Source organism: Paroedura picta, chromosome 4 (genome assembly GCF_049243985.1).
Source record: "Paroedura picta isolate Pp20150507F chromosome 4, Ppicta_v3.0, whole genome shotgun sequence".
NCBI classification, from domain to species: Eukaryota; Metazoa; Chordata; class Lepidosauria; order Squamata; family Gekkonidae; genus Paroedura; species Paroedura picta.
Window position 1 is genome coordinate 142,670,762 of NC_135372.1, and position 18,671 is coordinate 142,689,432.

The 18,671-nt window shown below is 49.4% G+C and overlaps 1 protein-coding gene across 1 annotated transcript in view; it reads right to left on the minus strand.

The window, feature by feature from the left end:
• Nucleotides 1-7,522: 7,522 nt before the first annotated feature.
• The window catches only part of CSNK2A1 (casein kinase 2 alpha 1), a 37,256-nt gene continuing 26,107 nt past the window's right edge, over nucleotides 7,523-18,671 (minus strand). Inside the window, 11 exon segments of the mRNA XM_077335977.1 lie at nucleotides 7,523-9,016; nucleotides 10,072-10,158; nucleotides 11,453-11,601; nucleotides 12,779-12,879; nucleotides 14,065-14,166; nucleotides 14,988-15,098; nucleotides 15,675-15,758; nucleotides 16,383-16,442; nucleotides 17,355-17,405; nucleotides 18,434-18,472; nucleotides 18,474-18,536. Of these exon segments, the coding sequence (XP_077192092.1) occupies nucleotides 8,901-9,016; nucleotides 10,072-10,158; nucleotides 11,453-11,601; nucleotides 12,779-12,879; nucleotides 14,065-14,166; nucleotides 14,988-15,098; nucleotides 15,675-15,758; nucleotides 16,383-16,442; nucleotides 17,355-17,405; nucleotides 18,434-18,472; nucleotides 18,474-18,536 (963 nt within the window). The 3' untranslated portion in view covers nucleotides 7,523-8,900.

Below are 18,671 nucleotides of genomic sequence, written 5' to 3' on the forward strand. Positions count from 1 at the left end.
CAAATTGATTTGAATTCAGCAGGATCCAAACTCTCCTCCAATACCACATTTCCAAGGAACCCCCATTCTTCCTGTCCGCTCTCTTCACTGTCCAAATTTCACACCAAACATAGTAACAGGGAGTACTATGGCATGCATCGACTTGATCTTTGTCGCCAGCAACACATCCTAACCCTTAGGGGTCTTTTCTAGCTCGTTCATGGCCAGAATCTTCTCAGAATGAGCAGACTTGAAAATACGGTTTCCACCGGACTGAAGAACAACTGCGTCTTCTCGAGAATCAGAGAAATCTGAATCCCCAGTCATATGAAGAGGGGTTGGTGGTTGTGTTTTGGTGCTCTGCGAGAACAGCTTCAAGAGAACAGTGACTGGCCCCAGGTCACCCAGCTGGATGCACGTGGAGGAGGAGTGGGGAATCACACCCAGTTCTCTATATTAGAGGTTGCCACTCTTAACCATGACACCAGGTGGCTCTCAAGGCATTGTACGCTGTTCCCCCCAAATCTCCAGGAATTTCCAGATCTGGATGTGGCAACTCTACCCCCCATCCTGTCGGGAATCAGTGGGGTCCTACCAACCCTACAATCATAGAATCATACAGTTGGAAGGGGCCATACAGGCCATCTAGTCCAACCCCCTGCTCAATGCAGGATCAGCCCTAAGCATCCTAAAGCAGGATCAGCCCAAAGCATCACCTGTCAACCCCCCACCATCCGCTGGAGGCTGTGGGAGGGGGGACTTACAACTTAATCAGCATTGGAAGATACGGCATAGAGGCAACCAGTGTGCACGGACATGCATTTTTGATATTTGGAAACCTTTTACAGACGCTGGTTTGTAGGCTGGCTGTCATCACCGCGGCTTTTTAAAAAATGCTTTCTGTTTGGGGGTAATTAAAATTTAACCATTTTTAACATTTTTTTTTAAAAAAAGGATTTGACTAGCCTGCATTTTACTGCATGTGAATTCTGCAGAATGACTTGAAAGGTTAATTGGATATTGTTTCAACGGCTGTCGCGTCCCGAATACCTGGAAGGGAGATGAAAACAGCCTTTATTTAACATTAAAAGATTCTAGCCTTGTTAGTGAACTCTTCTATACACACAGGCCTTTGAAACAGGCATCTCTTGCTTATTTTCCCCCTTTTCTCTCAGTTTCTTCTATACCTTTCGCAATGACCTATTTTCTGCAGCTTTCAACTTGCCTTCTGTTTGAAACATCCTATGGACAATTCTGGCTTTGCCCTCAATCTGTTCTGAAATCAGCTTCTTTTCACCTAAACTCCCTTTAAGACCTCAGCAGAAGACCCGAATGTCCGTTCCCCATCAATGTCATCTGTATCCATTTCTTTTTTTAAAAGAGCCTGAATAAACTATCTGCCACGTTACTCAGTTTTAAACAGTCTGACCCAGCAAGCTAATAATTTAGAAGATTTTGTGCCTCGCTGTTGACTACCCAAAGGAGTCTCAAACTGGCTTACAGTCACCTTCCCTTTCCTCTCCCCACAACAAACACCCTGTGGGGTGGGTGAGGCTGGAGAGCCCTGATATCAGTGCTCAGAACAGTTTTATCAGTGCCGTGGTGAGCTCAAGGTCACCCAGCTGGCTGCATGTGGGGGAGTAAGGAATCAAACCCAGCATGCCAGATTAGATGTCTGCACTCCTTAACCTCTACACCAAGCTGACCAAGACATGGGGGTGTTCCTGGAGATCGAGGCCAAGGGCTGCCAGCTCGGAGCTGGAACATACCTGGTGGGCGGGATGTGGGCTGGGCGGGGACATCAGTGGAGTATGATGCTACTTATCTGATTTTTATACCGCCCTCCCATACGGCTCAGGGTGGTTAGCATAAAACATCGCAGTCAGTCTTAAGCCAAGGCCTGGTGGAGGAGCTCCCTTTTGCAGGCCCTGTGGAATTGTGAGATTTCAGGAGTTCAGCCTCCCAAGCTGGCATTTTCTCCCTGGGAACTGATCTCTTGTTGCCTGGAAATGAGCTGTAATTTCAGGGGAACCCCAAGTCCCACCTGGGGCTTGGCATCCCACAAACAAGATGCAATCTGCTATACCAGTCCCCAGCCAGACAAATGCATCCAAAAGGAACAGGGGAAAACAAGCGGGGAATTCCAGTTTCCAGCTCCTGCCTAGAACAGAAGGCCCAAAAGTGAGTGGGCACCAAGGAAGCCACAGATCCAGGGCTGGGAGGCGATTTTGGTTTGCTGAGTAAAAATTGCAAGCTAGGAAGGAGAAGAAAAAGCCAGCGCCTCACTGCCCTCTGCTGACCATGCTGGCACCTGTCAAGCAGAAAGCATTTAACAGCGTGCTGCTCTTTTTCTGGGTTGAGGGTAGAAAGTCCCTCTGGCCCGGTCAGTGTGTGGCTTCATCACACCACAGGGCTTTTCCACACGCTCAGTTCTCTCCTGATTTCCCTGGCAGTCAATTGGCACAATCTTTAGTCACAGCACTTACGCATGTCTGTGCTGCATTTCCGCCCTTGTGGAACCCGTTCGCTTCCTTCTGCGTGCACCTTCAGCAATGAGGGCTTCCAAGGGAGGAGGCTGGGATTGGGGGTGCGACCATGGGTGAAAAGACAGAGGCAGGGTTGGTTGGGGGGGGCAGAGCGCTTTAAAAAATTCTTCATGGTATTAGCTACCTCTATGCATCAAGGCGTGGGGCGGTCTGCAACATACATATTTCTATAATAGCGTTAAAATCAGAATATAAATATATAATAAATAATAGTACAAGCTGAATTCCCAGTGCTCCATCTCAATACACCTGGGTATCATGGGAGGGTCCTGGGGGGGAACGGCATAGTTTGCATACATCAGCTGTATGCCAGGTGGAAGAGGGCCATTTTGCAAGCCCCAGGGAGCTTTGATATAGAAGAGTTAGTTCTTAGATGCTGCTTTTCTCTACCCGAAGGAGTCTCAGAGCGGCTTATAGTCGCCTTCCCTTTCCTCTCCCCACAACAGACCCCCTGTGAGGGAGGGGAGGCTGAGAGAGCCCTGAGATTACTGAAGGAGAAGAAGAAGGGTTGGTTCTTGTATGCCACTTTTCTCTACCCAAAGGAGTCTCAGAGCGGCTTCCATTCGCCTTCCCTTTCCTCTCCCCACAACAGACACCCTGTGAGGGAGGTGAGGCTGAGAGAGCCCAGATATTACTGGAGAAGAAGAAGAGTTGGTTCTTGTATGCCACTTTTCTCTACCCAAAGGAGTCTCAAAGCGGCTTCCAATCACCTTCCCTTTCCTCTCCCCACAACAGACACCCTGTGAGGGGGGGGAGGCTGAGAGAGCCCTGAGATTACTGGAGAAGAAGAGTTGGTTCTTATATGCCGCTTTTCTCTCCCCGAAGGAGTCTCAAAGCGGCTTACAGTCGCCTTCCCTTTCCTCTCCCCACAACAGACACCCTGTGAGGGAGGTGAGGCTGAGAGAGCCCAAATATTACTGGAGAAGAAGAAGAGTTGGTTCTTGTATGCCACTTTTCTCTACCCAAAGGAGTCTCAAAGCGGCTTCCAATCACCTTCCCTTTCCTCTCCCCACAACAGACACCCTGTGAGGGGGGGGAGGCTGAGAGAGCCCTGAGATTACTGGAGAAGAAGAGTTGGTTCTTATATGCCGCTTTTCTCTCCCCGAAGGAGTCTCAAAGCGGCTTACAGTCGCCTTCCCTTTCCTCTCCCCACAACAGACACCCTGTGAGGGAGGTGAGGCTGAGAGAGCCCAAATATTACTGGAGAAGAAGAAGAGTTGGTTCTTGTATGCCACTTTTCTCTACCCAAAGGAGTCTCAAAGCGACTTCCAATCACCTTCCCTTTCCTCTCCCCACAACAGACCCCCTGTGAGGGAGGGGAGGCTGAGAGAGCCCTGAGATTACTGGAGAAGAAGAAGAGTTGGTTCTTATATGCCGCTTTTCTCTACCCGAAGGAGGCTCAAAGAGGCTTACAATCGCCTTCCCTTCCTCTCCCCACAACAGACACCCTGTGAGGGGGGGAGGCTGAGAGAACCCTGAGATTACTGAAGAAGAAGAGTTGGTTCTTATATGCCGCTTTTCTCTACCTGAAGGAGGCTCAAAGCGGCTTACAGTCGCCTTCTCTTTCCTCTCCCCACAACAGACACCCCTGTGGGGTGGGTGAGGCTGAGAGAGCCCTGATAGCACTGCTCGGTCAGAATAGTTTTATCAGTGCCGTGGCGAGCCCAAGGTCACCCAGCTGGATGCATGTGGGGGAGCGCAGAATCGAACCCGGCATGCCAGATTAGAAGTCCGCACTCCTAACCACTACACCAAACCGGCTCTCACCAAACTAGTTCCATCATGGCCCACATCTCTGCAGGTACCCGACCCGAATTTTAGCAGAGGCACCTAATTTTACCACAAAAGCCTGGTAGAGCTTCATGTTGTGGTTAAAAGCAGCGGCTTCTAATTCAGCAAGCTGGATTTGACTTCCCGCTCCTCCACATGCAGCCAGCTGGGTGACCTTGGGCTAGCCACAACCCAGTTAGCTGTTCTCTCAGAGCTCTCTCAGAGGACCTACCTCATAGGGTAGTTTCTGATTTGGCGAATTGAGTTTGATTCCCCGCTCCTCCACATGCAACCAGCTGGGTGACCTTGAGCTTGTCTGACAGGTCTATCTCAGCCTCACCTACCTCATAGGGTTTGTGTTGTGGGGAGAGGAATGGGGATTGTAAGGCTCTTTGAGACTCCTTCTGGTAAAGCAGCATATAAAAACCGACTCTTCTTCTTGGTCATCTGACTGTATCACATTTATTTGCTATAGAATAAATGCTCTTCTTTTTGTACTCAGTTTGGCTTGCCCGGACAATCTTGATCCCGTCAGATCTCAGTAGCAGGATCAGCACTTGGATGGGTGACCTCCAAGGAATTCTAGAGTCACATACGGGGGTCAGAGAATGTTAAACCACCTCTGAACATCTCGTCTAGCAGCCAAGCAGTCTTGGGATCACCTGGCTATGTTACACACAGGGCATATAATACATAAATATAATCCGGACACTGTCCAGATAAAACTGTCAAAGCTATTAGTAATGTTCCAAGACAGCCAGACTACCATGCCCCCTTGTACATCCATGCACATGCTTCTTCCACAGCTTTCTTAGATGGAGTGCCTGTGATTGAGATATCCAGAGCAGCTACTGGGTTGTTGGCAGACCCTTCTGTATATCACTACATTTTGTATATCTGTATATCACTACATTTTGGATCTGCAGGCAGGACGTGAGGTGTACGTGGGCGTGCCAGTTCTCCATTCAACATTCAAGTGCAGAGAGCACAACTCACTACCTGGTGAGCAGCTTGCTACAATCCCCATGTAAGGCTGCACAAAAGATCGCTGATGAAAACTTGCACTCACCTGCAACTATTGTTCATCAAGTTTCTTCTGTGCAAGCATACATACCCTCCCTCCTGCCCAGCTGCATATTTTGTTTTGGAAGCCTCAAGGCATTGAGAGTTATGGGGGTGCTTCTGTGAGGGAGCACGTTAGCCCCTAGGTGTCAATAAACTTCTGGCTCTGGTGCACAGCACCCCCTGGAGTCTCATAGCTGTCAAGTCCTCTCCGACGGCAGGCCTACTCACTCACAGTCCCCCATGTATGCCTGCAAAGAAGATACTCGATGAACAGCGGTCACCGGTAAGCACAACTTTGTTTTCACACTGTCAATAAGCAAGGCAACAGCAATTAAAAACAGGAAAACCCAAGAATCTGTTGCAATTGGGCAGCCACTAGGAATGGAACTCAGCCCGATGAAAATATACGGGGTGAAATCTTGAGTTTTTTAATAACCCAGGCGAAAACGTACCACTGGACTCCAACTTCGTTGTGCACAAAAAGGCTTATGCCCAGAATAAAAATGTGTTGGTCATATGGGTGTCATCAGACTCAAACTTTTGTTCTCGTGTGTGTGAAATCTTATCCAGGATAAAAGATATTCTCAAAGGTGCCACTGGACTCAAGATTTCATTCTGCTCATTCAGACCTACAGAGCGACCCACCCCAAATAAATAGTAATAAATTCTACAAGTGTCAGAGCTGCAGAACTGCCCACTACCACAAGAAGTGTTACCGAATGATAGACGTTTGCACAAAATCCAACCTGACCTCCTTTGGAACGCTACCGACTGACCAGGGAACGGACCGTAGCTTTGTTTCAATTATTTTATTTAAAAAAATTAAAGACCTCCATGGCACCACCTCTTCCCAGCACAGTTAAGGGTTAGTTTGCTTCTTTAAAAAAAACAAAAAAAAAATCAATAACAATACAATGACAACCAATAAATTCAAAAGGAAAAGAACCCAACCTTTAAAATTCCAAACCCCGCCCCTCAACAAAAATCACTTCAAACAAGAGTTAAAAAAAATTAAAAAATAACTTTTTAAAAGTTGCCAACGGGTCTATAGATTGGCGTTTTCATTTCCTCTCCCCTGCGATCTAGCACGATGCAGAAAAAAAAAAAAACAGGAAGTGCTGAGACATTTTTTTAAAAAAACAAGTTTTCGGATACAAGGTATACAGATGAGGTAATTTACAACACAGACGTTGTTAATAATCTGCCAATTCCTCAGGCCGTTCTCGGGATAGCTGGCCCGCTTGGGGCCAGATACCTTTCCACTCTCGTCCCTGCGCTTTCAAAGTTTAATGACTGCTTGGGATGCATGCTGCTTGCGGGTTTCTCCCTATTTGGCTTTCCCTTGATGCTGTGGGGGCTTTGGAAGGCTTCCCCGTAAGCCTGGCTCGCCAAATCCCGAGGCGTCGGGGGGAACAAAGCGGAATTGGTCACCTTCTTGAAGGATCCGGTGTATGCTCCACGCTAGCGCTACTACGAGGGCAAGAAATAGCCCAAACGAGGGCAAGAATGCATTGTGACCACCCAACCACTAGGCGTCTCCACCAGTGAGCAGATCTGCAACGGCGTGGATTCACGAGTTTGCGGTATTCTTTTCTAGTGGAAGGGGGCAGGGAGGCCGCGGGTCCCTTTCGGGATTCCCGCCTCCTCGTTTTGTGACGCCTTCCTTCTCACTCCGTACCCGAGCAGAAAGGCGTGAGCAAAAGGGTAAGGGATACATGAATGACCAAGCCCCTGCTAAGAAAAGCCCCAGCTGCCTAGAGACTTGAGTGGTGATTATTCCCAAGACCGAGTTCCCGGAGAGATCTGCCTCTCGCGGCAGACGTCTTGAAGAAAAGGAGGCGCTTCCCGTCTCCCTGCCGGGGGGCTTGAACTCCCTGAACGGCCCGGCGCAAGGAACTATGGGGATGGGGTGGGGGAGAGCGCGCTTTCAGTGCTTAGCCCCTGCCCATCTCAACAGCCCAGGGCAGCAGAGGTGTGAAAAGAAACGGTACACTGAAAGGCATCCCCCTCCCCTTTTTTTGCTACTCTCGTGAGCTCCTCCGTGTAAAGAAGGGCTTCCTCGCCTCGCTTGGCGACTATAACCCACCTTTATCAGGTGCACCAGAAAGAGACCGCGGCCCGGAGAGAAGCTTGGCGCAATCAACTTAAACCTAACCCCTTCATAAATTAAAAAAAGAAAGAAAGAGTTTATTTACACAGCAAGGAATTCCAACATGGGATCGATCGGCGGAGGAAGGAACAAAGTCAACTATGTACACGTGGGGTAAGCAGATGGGTCTCCACAGTTAGTATCTCCGGCAGCTCTATCGTCTCCCCCCTGCCCCGTTCCCCCCCTCCCCCCCCAGAGTCACAGACTGCTCACTTCTTTCCTTCCCTGTCTATTTACAAGAGGGTGAACCGTGTTTTTAAAAAACACAGGATCCAGCAGACGAGGGTGTCTCTTATCACATGGCACGTGGAGGAGGGAGGGAGGAAGGCTGGCCAAAGTCCCCCGATCAGTTTGCATGGTCTTAGTTCGGGCAGAAACAGATTGCCAGGAGGTTACATTTCTTTTCAGTGACGTGTTCCTTTCCGGAATCCCTGGCCAAGGGAATTCAGTGGCCTCTGGATTCGAAGGGGGCGAGGAGCCATTTATTGGAATTTATACCCTTCCCTTGCGCCAGAAACACCTTCCGTGGAGGTAGTGGTCGGCCTTCTCGCTATACGCATCCATCACCTGAAGACTTTGGATTTACACCACATGCAGGGGGAGGAAGGGGGGATGGGGACGACAGATTTAATTGGCGATCCAAGTGGCCCACGGGGTGGGGAGGGGAGGGGGGCTGGGAGACACGATTTTCTCAGCAAGGAATTCCCAACGGGCTGGCCTGTCTACTCTTTTTCCTACCAGTGGCATCTCCTCCCAACGCGTCCATCGGCTCCAATGACAATGGCAGAATGTAAAGGCATTAACATGGGTAAGGAATTTAGGACTTGCCTCCCGCCTTCTGACCCTGCTGCCTAGATCTGGCATCCCCCATCCTCCCCAAAGCAGGGAGAAAGAAGCACGAGGACTTCTTCCCCACCCCTAGCCCTCCCCTCCCCTCCCCAATGGGCAAGGCCCGGAGGAAGAGAAGAGTCAGAAAGAAGGGAGCCCGGAGGTGGCGTAGAGGGCATGGAGGGCGGGGGGGGGGGGGGGCTGCTGCTGCTGCTTCATCTCTGGTCACACAGGATGCGATGAGCAGAACGAGGAAAAAAATCGTCCACAAAGCATTCCCTCTGTGGGTTCTCTCAGGGATTCCCCTGAGTTACAAAAAAGTTCAAGTAAAAAAAGAAGAAGAAAAAAAAAAAAACGGCCTATAATCTTTTCTTTTTTTTTTTTATGACTGAACTACTATCAATCCACAAGCAACTGTTCAGACATTGTCCCTCCGAAGCATTCCGTTCCCCCTCCCCCCGTCCCCCCTCCCCCCAGCACTGGGTGTGAGCGGCCGCTGTCCGGGGGAAGGGGGGGGAGCCGGGTCCTCCGGCCGGGCGTCTGGGAGGCAGGGTGGCGGTCATCTACTGCTGAGCTCCCGCGGCTGCTGGGACGGGCATCCCCAGGGCGTTGGCAGCAGAGATCACGGGCGAGCCGGCCAGAGGCCCGAGAGGCGAAGACGTTGGCACTGAAGAAATCCCTGCAGGAGCAAAAGAGAAGGGGGAGGAAAAGGTTTAGGGAAGGGGGGCAGCTGGCCCTGTTCTCTGCGGGCAGGGGTGGCCCTGGTTAGACCTCAGACGGGAGACCACCAAGGGAGGCCAAGGTTGCTATGATGAAGAGGAAAGCAGGTCCTTTCCAAGGCAATTGGTACAATAAATTTTATATATCAATAATTTTTTAAGGACCAACCAAAACGGTTTCTAGATATACTCCGTTTTCACAATTTTTCTTCAGTGGTTGATTCCTTATATTCTTATCAAACAATTTTCATATATATAGATAGGCCACCAGCTCTGTAAAGTATGTCAGTCAAAAAACATTCCCCTGACATTCCCCACAATACTTTACATTCCCCACAATACTTTACAGAGCTGGTGGCCTATCTTCTATATATATGAAAATTGTTTGATAAGATTATAAGGAATCAACCACTGAAGAAAAATTGTGGAAAACGGAGTACATCTAGAAACCGTTTTGGTTGGTCCTTAAAAAATTATTGATATATAAAATTTATTGTACCAATTGCCTTGGAAAGGATCTGCTTTTCTCTGTATATGTTTTGAACCTTTCTTCCTTTTTCGTATTGCTAGGATGAAGAGGCAAGCAGTAGCAAACGGCCTGGGTTTGTCTGCCCTCACCTGGACGGCCCAGGTTAGCCTGGTCTCACCTGATCTTGAAAGTTCAGGAAGGTGGGCGTGCCAAGCGGATGCTCTACCCCCAAGCCACCTGATTTTGTGCAGCGCGAAAGAGCGGGGCTGAATGTGCAAACCAGGTTTCAAAAAAAGGCACTGAGTAGATTGACAGCCGGACGTTCACGCACGTGCACGGACGCAAGGGCATCGCTATGATGCTCTGTCGCTCAAACTGGGCGTGTGCGAACCAACCCTTGGGCGGCTGCATGCCAAGACGTGAAAGCTGCCTCCTGCTGAATCGGGGCCCTGGTTCCTCAGCCGCTCAGGCAGGCCGTGGCTCTGCAGATGTCGCACATCATCTTCTACCCAGCCCGAAGGGGGGAGCGACCAGCTGCCCACTCACCTGACAACATGCTGGCGCTGCTGACTGGGGTGCTGCTTCCGGGCATGCTGGCGGAGCTCATCCGGGCCTGGTCCTTCACTATGGGATCTGCAAAACACAGCATCCCCCCAACCTCAGGTTAGGGCAGGCGTATCAGTGCTCCAAAACACAAGAAGGAGATGGATGTTATGGCTACATGACAAAGCTAGATAGCTCATCTTAACAGTTTTATTTATTTGTTTGTTTATTTATTATTCAACCAGGATTATTATTATTATTATTATTTGATTTATTCCCCACCACTCCCTTGCGGCTCGTGGCGGGTCATGGTGTCTTAAAACCCCGTTAAAACCCCATTAAAAAGACATAAAAATACCCCCAACATGGCGGAAAAATAAGTAAAAAACCCAACTCCCACCCCCACTATGGAGAAGGAGGTCCCGACGATGTACGCTTCAAGACCACGGGCGGGGAGGGGGGAGGTTAGATTTATCATGCCAACCCCAGCCTCAACCATAGACCTGGCGGAAGAGCTCCGTTTTACAGGCCCTGCAGAACGTTGAAAGATCCCGCAGGGCCCGCATTTAGATGCGTAGGCGTTCCAACGGAGGATTGAATTAAAATAATTAGCGGGCCTTGCGGGCCCTTTAAAACATGGAGAAAGGGGATTGGTTGCCTGCCTTGATTGACAGGTGGAAGAGAGTCGGTGTAACGTGCATTGCTCTCTTCCGCCACTTCAAGCAGGGCTTGTGGAGGGGGAAAAGCACAAAACAGTGGCGTAACACTATATTTTTAGATGTGCAGAAATGCCCTCAGTCATCCCAATGCACTGCTGGATCTTTGGCAGCAGAAAACTACAAAATCAGCCTCGGCCTTAGTGAAAAAGCCCCTTCCTCAAACCGCCTTCCAGTCCTGCTGCTGTCAGGGCCACACGAACTGTTGTTCATCATCATGCTTTAGGATGCTCTGGGCTGATCCTGCGTTGAGCAGGGGGTTGGACTAGATGGCCTGTATGGCCCCTTCCCACTCTATGATTCTATGATGGTTAAAAACCTGCAGTATGCAATAATAAATCACAAAATACCATCATGGCTGCTTGCATTCCGTCAGGTTTTCCAAAAAAGGATGCCAGTGAGGTGGGTCTTCTCGGGGGTGGCACCAAAGCTCTGGAACGCTCTCCCCAGGGAGAGTCACCTGCCCCCCCCCTTCTGCTGCCATCTTCGCCAGCATCTTTCGTTTGGCAGGACCTCAGAGATACCTCCTTCCTGACCAGTACTTTTAATTGCTCTTTTTAAATGGCTTGATATGCATTTTAAGTCTCTCTTAATAACGTGTGCTTAAAGCAGGGTTGATTTTAATGGGATTCAAGCAGAAAGCCGGGCCCGCGGGGAGGCAGACTCACAAAAATAAGGGTGCTCCATGGCTTCTCTTGCCGTAAGCCGGGACTGGTGATCGTATCGCAGCAATTTGTCTAGGAAGTCCAGGGCCTCCGGGCTGACCAAGTGCTGGTTCTCGCTGTGAACAAAGCGTTCCCATCGCTTGCGAGAGTGCCTGAGAGAGAGGGAGGAAGGGTGACTGAACAAACAGGAACAGGTCTGTAAAGTCAACATCATGTGCAGAAAGGGAGGGAGGGGGGGAGGGAGAGTAAGAGAGAGAGAGAGAGAGAGAGAGAGAGAGAAGAAAGAAGAGAAAGAGAGAAAGAGAGAAAGAGAGAAAGAGAGAAAGAGAGAAAGAAAGAAAGAAAGAAAGAAAGAAAGAAAGAAAGAAAGAAAGAAAGAAAGAAAGAAAGAAAGAAAGAAAGAAAGAAAGAAAGAAAGAAAGAAAGAAAGAAAGAAAGAAAGAAAGAAAGAAAGAAAGAAAGAAAGAAAGAAAGAAGCTCTAAACCCATTACTGCGTGTCCTCTCCTCTGCAGCCAACGGAAACTGCATCCTGCCCTCCTCCAAGTGACAACCTTTCAAATACTTAAAGAGGGCTATCATGTCCCCTCTCAACCTCCTTTTCTCCAGGCTGAACATTCCCAAGTCCCTCAACCTATCTTCATAGGGCTTGGTCCCTTGGCCCCAGATCATCTTCGTCGCTCTCCTCTGTACCCTTTCAGTTTTATCTACGTCCTTCTTGAAGTGAGGCCTCCAGAACTGCACACAGTACTCCAGGTGTGGTCTGTCCAACACCGTATACAATGGGACTATGACATCTTGTCAAAAGCTTGTATATATTCAAGATATATACAAGCTTTTGTGTGAGAGCACTGTTCTTCGGAGGTCAACACACTGTGTGCAGGCACACAAAAGCTTATATTTTGAATACAACTTTACTGGCCTTAAAATGTCACTGGACTCAAACTTTTCCCCTTTGCAAGGTAAGTTAGGCTGAGTCTCAGCAACTGGTCGACATTGTCCACTAAGTTTTCTGGTCAGGCAAGCAGCTGCTGAGGAGAAAGGAAAGCTGCATCAGGCAACGCAGGAATGGACATCCCAGGATACAAGGCGGAACTGCAGTGCCCATCCTTCCCACTACAGCAGGGGTAGTCAACCTGTAGTCCTCCAGATGTTCATGGACTAAAATTCCCATGAGCCCCTGCCAGCAAACGCTGGCAGGGGCTCATGGGAATTGTAGTCCATGGACATCTGGAGGACCACAGGTTGACTACCCCTGCACTATAGCACGCCGACTTGGATTAACCTCAAGAGCACCACACCATTTCAAGTCGGACCTGGCCCCAGCTCACCTGCCCAAGATATCGTTGAAACGGGGGTCAAGTTCTATGTTGTATTTGTCGATGTAGTCGTACAGGTCTTCCGTCCCCAGCACCTTCGCTATTCTCACCAGCTGTGAACAGACAACATGTGAAACGGCAATACACCAGCTGGCCAGGATTCTCCCAACTGGGGAGCCTGAAGTCTGAGAGGTGGAGCAGATAAAGGTTAGATTGGTGGGTGGGCAAGACTGGAGAAAAAGGGAGAGGCTGTGGTGGAGAGGGGTGGGTGGGCATCAGTTTAATCTAGCTGAATCTTTGGGCCAGATTCTGCTGGTTTGGAATTTGGTGGGATATTCAAATGCCACCCAGATGCTTCCCAGGCTGCAGAGAGCCTGTGAAGTGCAGGGGAAGAGCCACCAAACAGCTGATCCTGAGAGATCAGCTGTTTGGTGGCTCTTTAAATGCCTCCTCCCCGATCCTACCCCATCTCCGCAGCCTCGGAGGGGTCCGCAAAGAGACATTTAAAGACCCTAGCAAACAGGTGATTCTCAGAATCAGCTGTTTGGTGACTCTGGAGACTTTTAAAGGGACATGGGTCCCTTTAAATGCCTCCAAAGCCATCAAACAGCTGATCCCCAGAGATCAGATGACTGGTCACTATTTCAGCTGAACTGGTTCAAGATTTCTGAATCTGAAAAGTATCACCCCCCCCCCCAAATGCACATCCCTAACATATATTTAGGGTGGCAAATGTACAATGTACCTTCTATCACAGTCCAAAGAAAGTCAATCTCAAATGCAGTACAGACCCAATCATGTATAATGGGTATGCATCATTTTGTAAACAAATTCCAACATTGTATGTAGAACATTTGAATTATTAGGCCTTCACATTTTGATTTCTTAGCCTTTGGGGCCTTAATCTATGCAATGTCAGTTCATACATAAGACGCACTGACAGATTCAAATCCAGGACGACCACAGAGACCCACAAAATGTATGGGTAGGAGCTTTTTACGTCCACACTCTTTCTTTCCAGACTGGAGGCATAACCGCCAATATGGCTTCCACAGTCAAAGACGTCCCTTTAAAATGCTGCACTTTAAGAGGTGAGGTCTACACGTGGCATGGAATCCACACTGACACATTTGCGCAGGCGATCCGCCAGCTCAGCGGACCAAGCGGATGCCGTGCGTGGTCGAACCGACCCTCCAGGTGCGTTCGTTTGGTCCTTCGTCCCTGGCAAAAGCAGGCGGTGAGATGAACGTACAGGACTGGGGTGGGGACAGGGTACTGGGCCTGCTGGGAGCGCTCACCTGATCATAATTGTCGTGCCCGTGGAAGAAGGGCTCCTTCCTGAAGATCATGCTGGCCAGCATGCACCCCAAGCTCCACATATCCAGACTGTAATCGTACATCTAGGGGGGGAAAGCAAAAGTCACTGCGGCTCATCAGCAGACGCTAGAGAAGAAAAAACAGCTGGTTTTTCTCAGAGGCATGCCTGCCGCCTGGGGAAACCTTTCCCCAAGGGGAATAGGCAGGAGCGGTTTACCCAAGGGGAAAGCACGCCAGAGGGAAACGTTTTCTAAAGCGGCACAAATTTTCCTGCCACAGAATAGTATGGAGGTCATTGTGTGCATAATGGGAAGATTTCTATGGCAGATGTAAGGGAAACGTAACCCAAAATCTGGAACTGGCTTTCTACGTCCCTCGAGATGAGATGGCAGAGGTCGTTACCACGCCACCGATAAGCCAAGGGCCACTGGGACCCCCATGTACAAAAACCTCATGTCCAAATGCTTCCACAATTTCATACTTCGTCATCACTGGTGCTATCAGTTTGTCAATTAAATTCACCGATTCCAACAGTCAGAGATAAATTTGGGGACCAGCAAAATCATCTGGCTAGCTTTGTGCATTTCTTAAAACGTTCTGCGCTTTAAGTTCTATTTAAATCACCAGCAAAGTCCGGAAAAATACAGCTGTTCTCGCATACAACAATCTTGCCCTGTTCGTTAAAGGCTTTTGTGTTGACCTCTGAGATCACTTTGGTCATTTGGATCTCGCGGTCCTTCTGCTGCACACTAGATGACTCTCCGACTGACTTTGGAGAACATAATCATATTGGAATGGGAGCCTGGAGGAGTCTTGGTTTACAGACTGGGAGGCACTGGCCTTTAAGCCGAGGCTTCTGCCGAACCTCAGCTTCCACGTGACGCGGAGACTGGACCACACTTACTTGATAATCTACGAGAAGCTCAGGGCCTTTGAAGTATCTGGAAGCGACGCGAACGTTGTACTCTTGGCCAGGATGGTAGAATTCCGCCAAACCCCAGTCTATTAGCCGCAGCTAAAAGCAGAAGACAGAACGTAAGAACGGAGAAAGAGTCCTGCTGATTCTTGTCTCACCTGGTGGCCAATCAGTTCCTCTGGAGGGCCAAGAACAGGGCCGAGAGACTGGGGCCTTCAGAAGAACATCAGAAGAGCCACACTGGATCAGACCAAGGGCTCATCTATTTAATCTAGCATCCCATCTCACCCTGTGGCCAACCAGTTCCTCTGGATGGCCAACAACAGCATAGAGCAGGGGTAGTCAAACTGCGGCCCTCCAGATGTCCATGGACTACAATTCCCAGGAGCCCCCTGCCAGCATTTGCTGGCAGGGGGCTCCTGGGAATTGTAGTCCATGGACATCTGGAGGGCCGCAGTTTGACTACCCCTGGCATAGAGGCTGTGAGTTTGGTGTCTCTAGCATACTGGGAGGGTGGTTTCGTCCACTGTGTCACGAGCCTCACTGATCCTTTCAACGCCTAAAAGTTTGTGAGGGTCCGTGAGCCAGTTGGGAAGGGCGGGCTATAAAAATGAAATTGCTGCTGTCATTAGCATGGCTCATGAACCGGGACTACCGAGGCACCTCGCCTCTTACCTTTCTGTGCTCGTGGTCAATCATGACGTTGTGGGGTTTCACATCTCTGTGCATGATCCCCATACTGTGACAATAGTCCAGGGCCTGCAGAAGAGAACAGACACACCCCCGGGGGGCATTCGCTGGAGAAGAGGCATTCCTTCTTGCTTAGAAATCTCAGACTGCTAGTACACACCCTTATTAGATGAACTTACAGCCTCCGATTTGAAAGGGATTGTAGGTTAATACTGGTTGCGTCAGTATTCCCTCTGAAGCTCACAGGCAAAAACCTGTCCCACCAGGCCTGTCCCTTCCGCTTCCCACAATGGAGCCCCTGTGAGGTAGGTATTGGCAGTGAGCTCTAGCAGAATTGCTATGTGAGAACAGCTCTCAGAGAACTGTGACTGGGCCAAGGTTACTTAGCTGGCTGCATGTAGCTCAGATTAGAGTCTACTAGACTTTCCCCCTACACCACGCTGGCACTCAAGAAAAAGAAGAGGCTTTAAAAAATATATCCTGCTTTTCACTACCTCAACACCTTTCCCTTCCTCTTCCCACAACGGGCCCCCTGTGAGGGAGGTGGCGTGGAGAGAGCTAGGGTCAGGGAGACTCAGGTCGCAGAAGGCCATTTGAAGACCATGGGCCACAGTCCCTCTCTCCGAGCCTAACCTACGTATTGTGACGCAAAATAAATAAAACGCACAATGCGAGCAGCAAATTAAGACTCACCTTCAAAATTTCATACATGTAGAACCGAATGTCGTAGTCTGTTAACGTTTGGTACAATTGCTGCAGGAGGGAAGCAGAACACAATTGGGGTAAAGTCATAAGAGAACCTAAGTTGGACCATCCCAATGGCCCTTCCAGTCCAACACTCCGTGTCACACAGTGGCCAAAACCCATGAGCCATCAGGAGGTCCGCCAACGAGGCCAGAACTCCAGAAGCCCTCCCACTGTAAGAACATTAGAGAAGCCATGCTGGATCAAGCTAATAGTGATACAGACCCAGGTACCATCAGGAGACACACTAGCAGGGCCAAAACTCCAGAAGCCCCCCCGCTGCAGCCCCACAAGCACCACAAATATAGAGTACCACTGGACCAGACAGAGTGCTCCATCTTTAACTTGTGGGCAGTCGCCAGTGATGGACCTCTGCCCTTAGCCTCCTCTGTGAGAAGAGGAGCGCGCTGGGAATCTAAAAATGGCATTTTAAAACTTGCTAGCTCTCCTCTGCGACAGGCCTGCGAATGCTCTCCAGTCTCATGTTCTAGTCTAGTGTTGCTTAAAAAAACATAAGTGCTGCTGGGAGAGGCCATGAGAGCTGCCAGGACAGGGAGCAATCACGACCATGGGGATGGGACAATTCAAAAATGTGCCTCTGGACTTGACCAAGATCTTTCCCCACACTTTGGAGCTAAGCCACAGAAACCTTGGGATGCATGCAAATATACCCTGATGCTGTGTGGAGGCTAGAAAGAAAAACTCTGTTTCCCAACAATGTTGAACCCGGAGCAGCGAATACATACAAGGAAATCTCCCTGCTTCCACCACCTGCTACTTCACAGCTACTTCCTGCTCCATTCTCCCCACCACCACCAGCTTCATCCCCCCCCCCCACCCCGTTTCCCCACCCTCTAGCCACACACATGCATAAAGCAACAGAAAATTCAGAGCTTTCCCCTGGTGGTTCCCAAACTGTACCTTGAAGTCTGTATTGTTTACATGTTCAAAAACCAAGGCCGGAGTTCGCGACTAGAAAAAAGGAAGGAAGAAAAGGTCAGCTCGGCACTGCGGCGTTTAATGCACTGTTTGCAGAACCAATGTACAATGTACACCTCTCCTTGTTTATGATCCTCCCTCAAGGGTCATCAATCTTTGATCCTCCACTCTCATCTAACTTTTCTTCTGGCAGAATGGCATGAATGTCAAAGAAGTCGAGAAGCTGGGTGGCTCAGCTACACTGATCTCATCAGTTCTTGGAAGATAAGCAGGGTCGGCCTGAGTTAGAATTTGGATGGGAGACCCCCCAAGGAAGTCCAGACTTGCTAAGCAGAGGCAGGCAAGGGGAAGCCACCTCTGTTCCCTTCCCAATCCAAGATGACCCTGGACAGCGTGACCTTGTTAGATCTCACAAGCTAAGGAAGATTGGCTGTTGTTAGTACGTGGATGGTATTATGATCTGGGATTTTTAGGAAAGCCCCAATTTTGGGGTCCAATAGAAGAAAAATACCAGTTAAAAAAGAAGCCAGCCCAACCGTGGGGCTAACTTGGCTACTCCTGTTGCGCAATTTAAGCTGCCTCTGCCAGAGGAGAATCATAGAACCATAGAGTTGGAAGGGGCCACACAGGCCATCTAGTCCAACCCCCTGCTCAACGCAGGATCAGCCCTAAGCATCCTAAAGCATCCAAGAAAAGTGTGTATCCAACCTTTGCTTGAAGGCTGCCAGTGAGGGGGAGCTCACCACCCTCCTTAGGCAGCCTATTCTACTGCTGAACGACTCTGACTGTGAAAAACTTTTTCCTGATATCTAGCCTATATTGTTGTACTTGAAGTTTAAACCCATTACTGCGCGTCCTCTCTTCTGCAGCCAACAGAAACAGCATCCTGCCCTCCTCCAAGGGACAACCTTTCAAATTCTTAAAGAGGGTTCATAAAAGGAGGGTCCATTTCAAGATCACAGATCACAGTTCTAGAAAATGTATGCAATTCGTCAAAACTGAATGGGACGTCTCCCCACATCTGAACAATTCCCCAGGTCAGCCCCACGACCCCCACTCACCACCGGGTCTTTCACTATGTCGGCCAGGGTGATAATGTTTGGACCCGCCTCGCAAGTTCTCCAAGATTTTGATTTCGCGCTTGATTTTCTTCTTTTTCACAGGGCTGGCAAAGGGAAAGGGGGCAGGTTACAGACAGCGACATTCCGACTTCGACTCGAAACCACTTGAGTCGAACAATGTAGATTATGGCTTTGGCTGGTTGCCACTGACTTTTAAAACTGTTTTTAGGGGGATTAT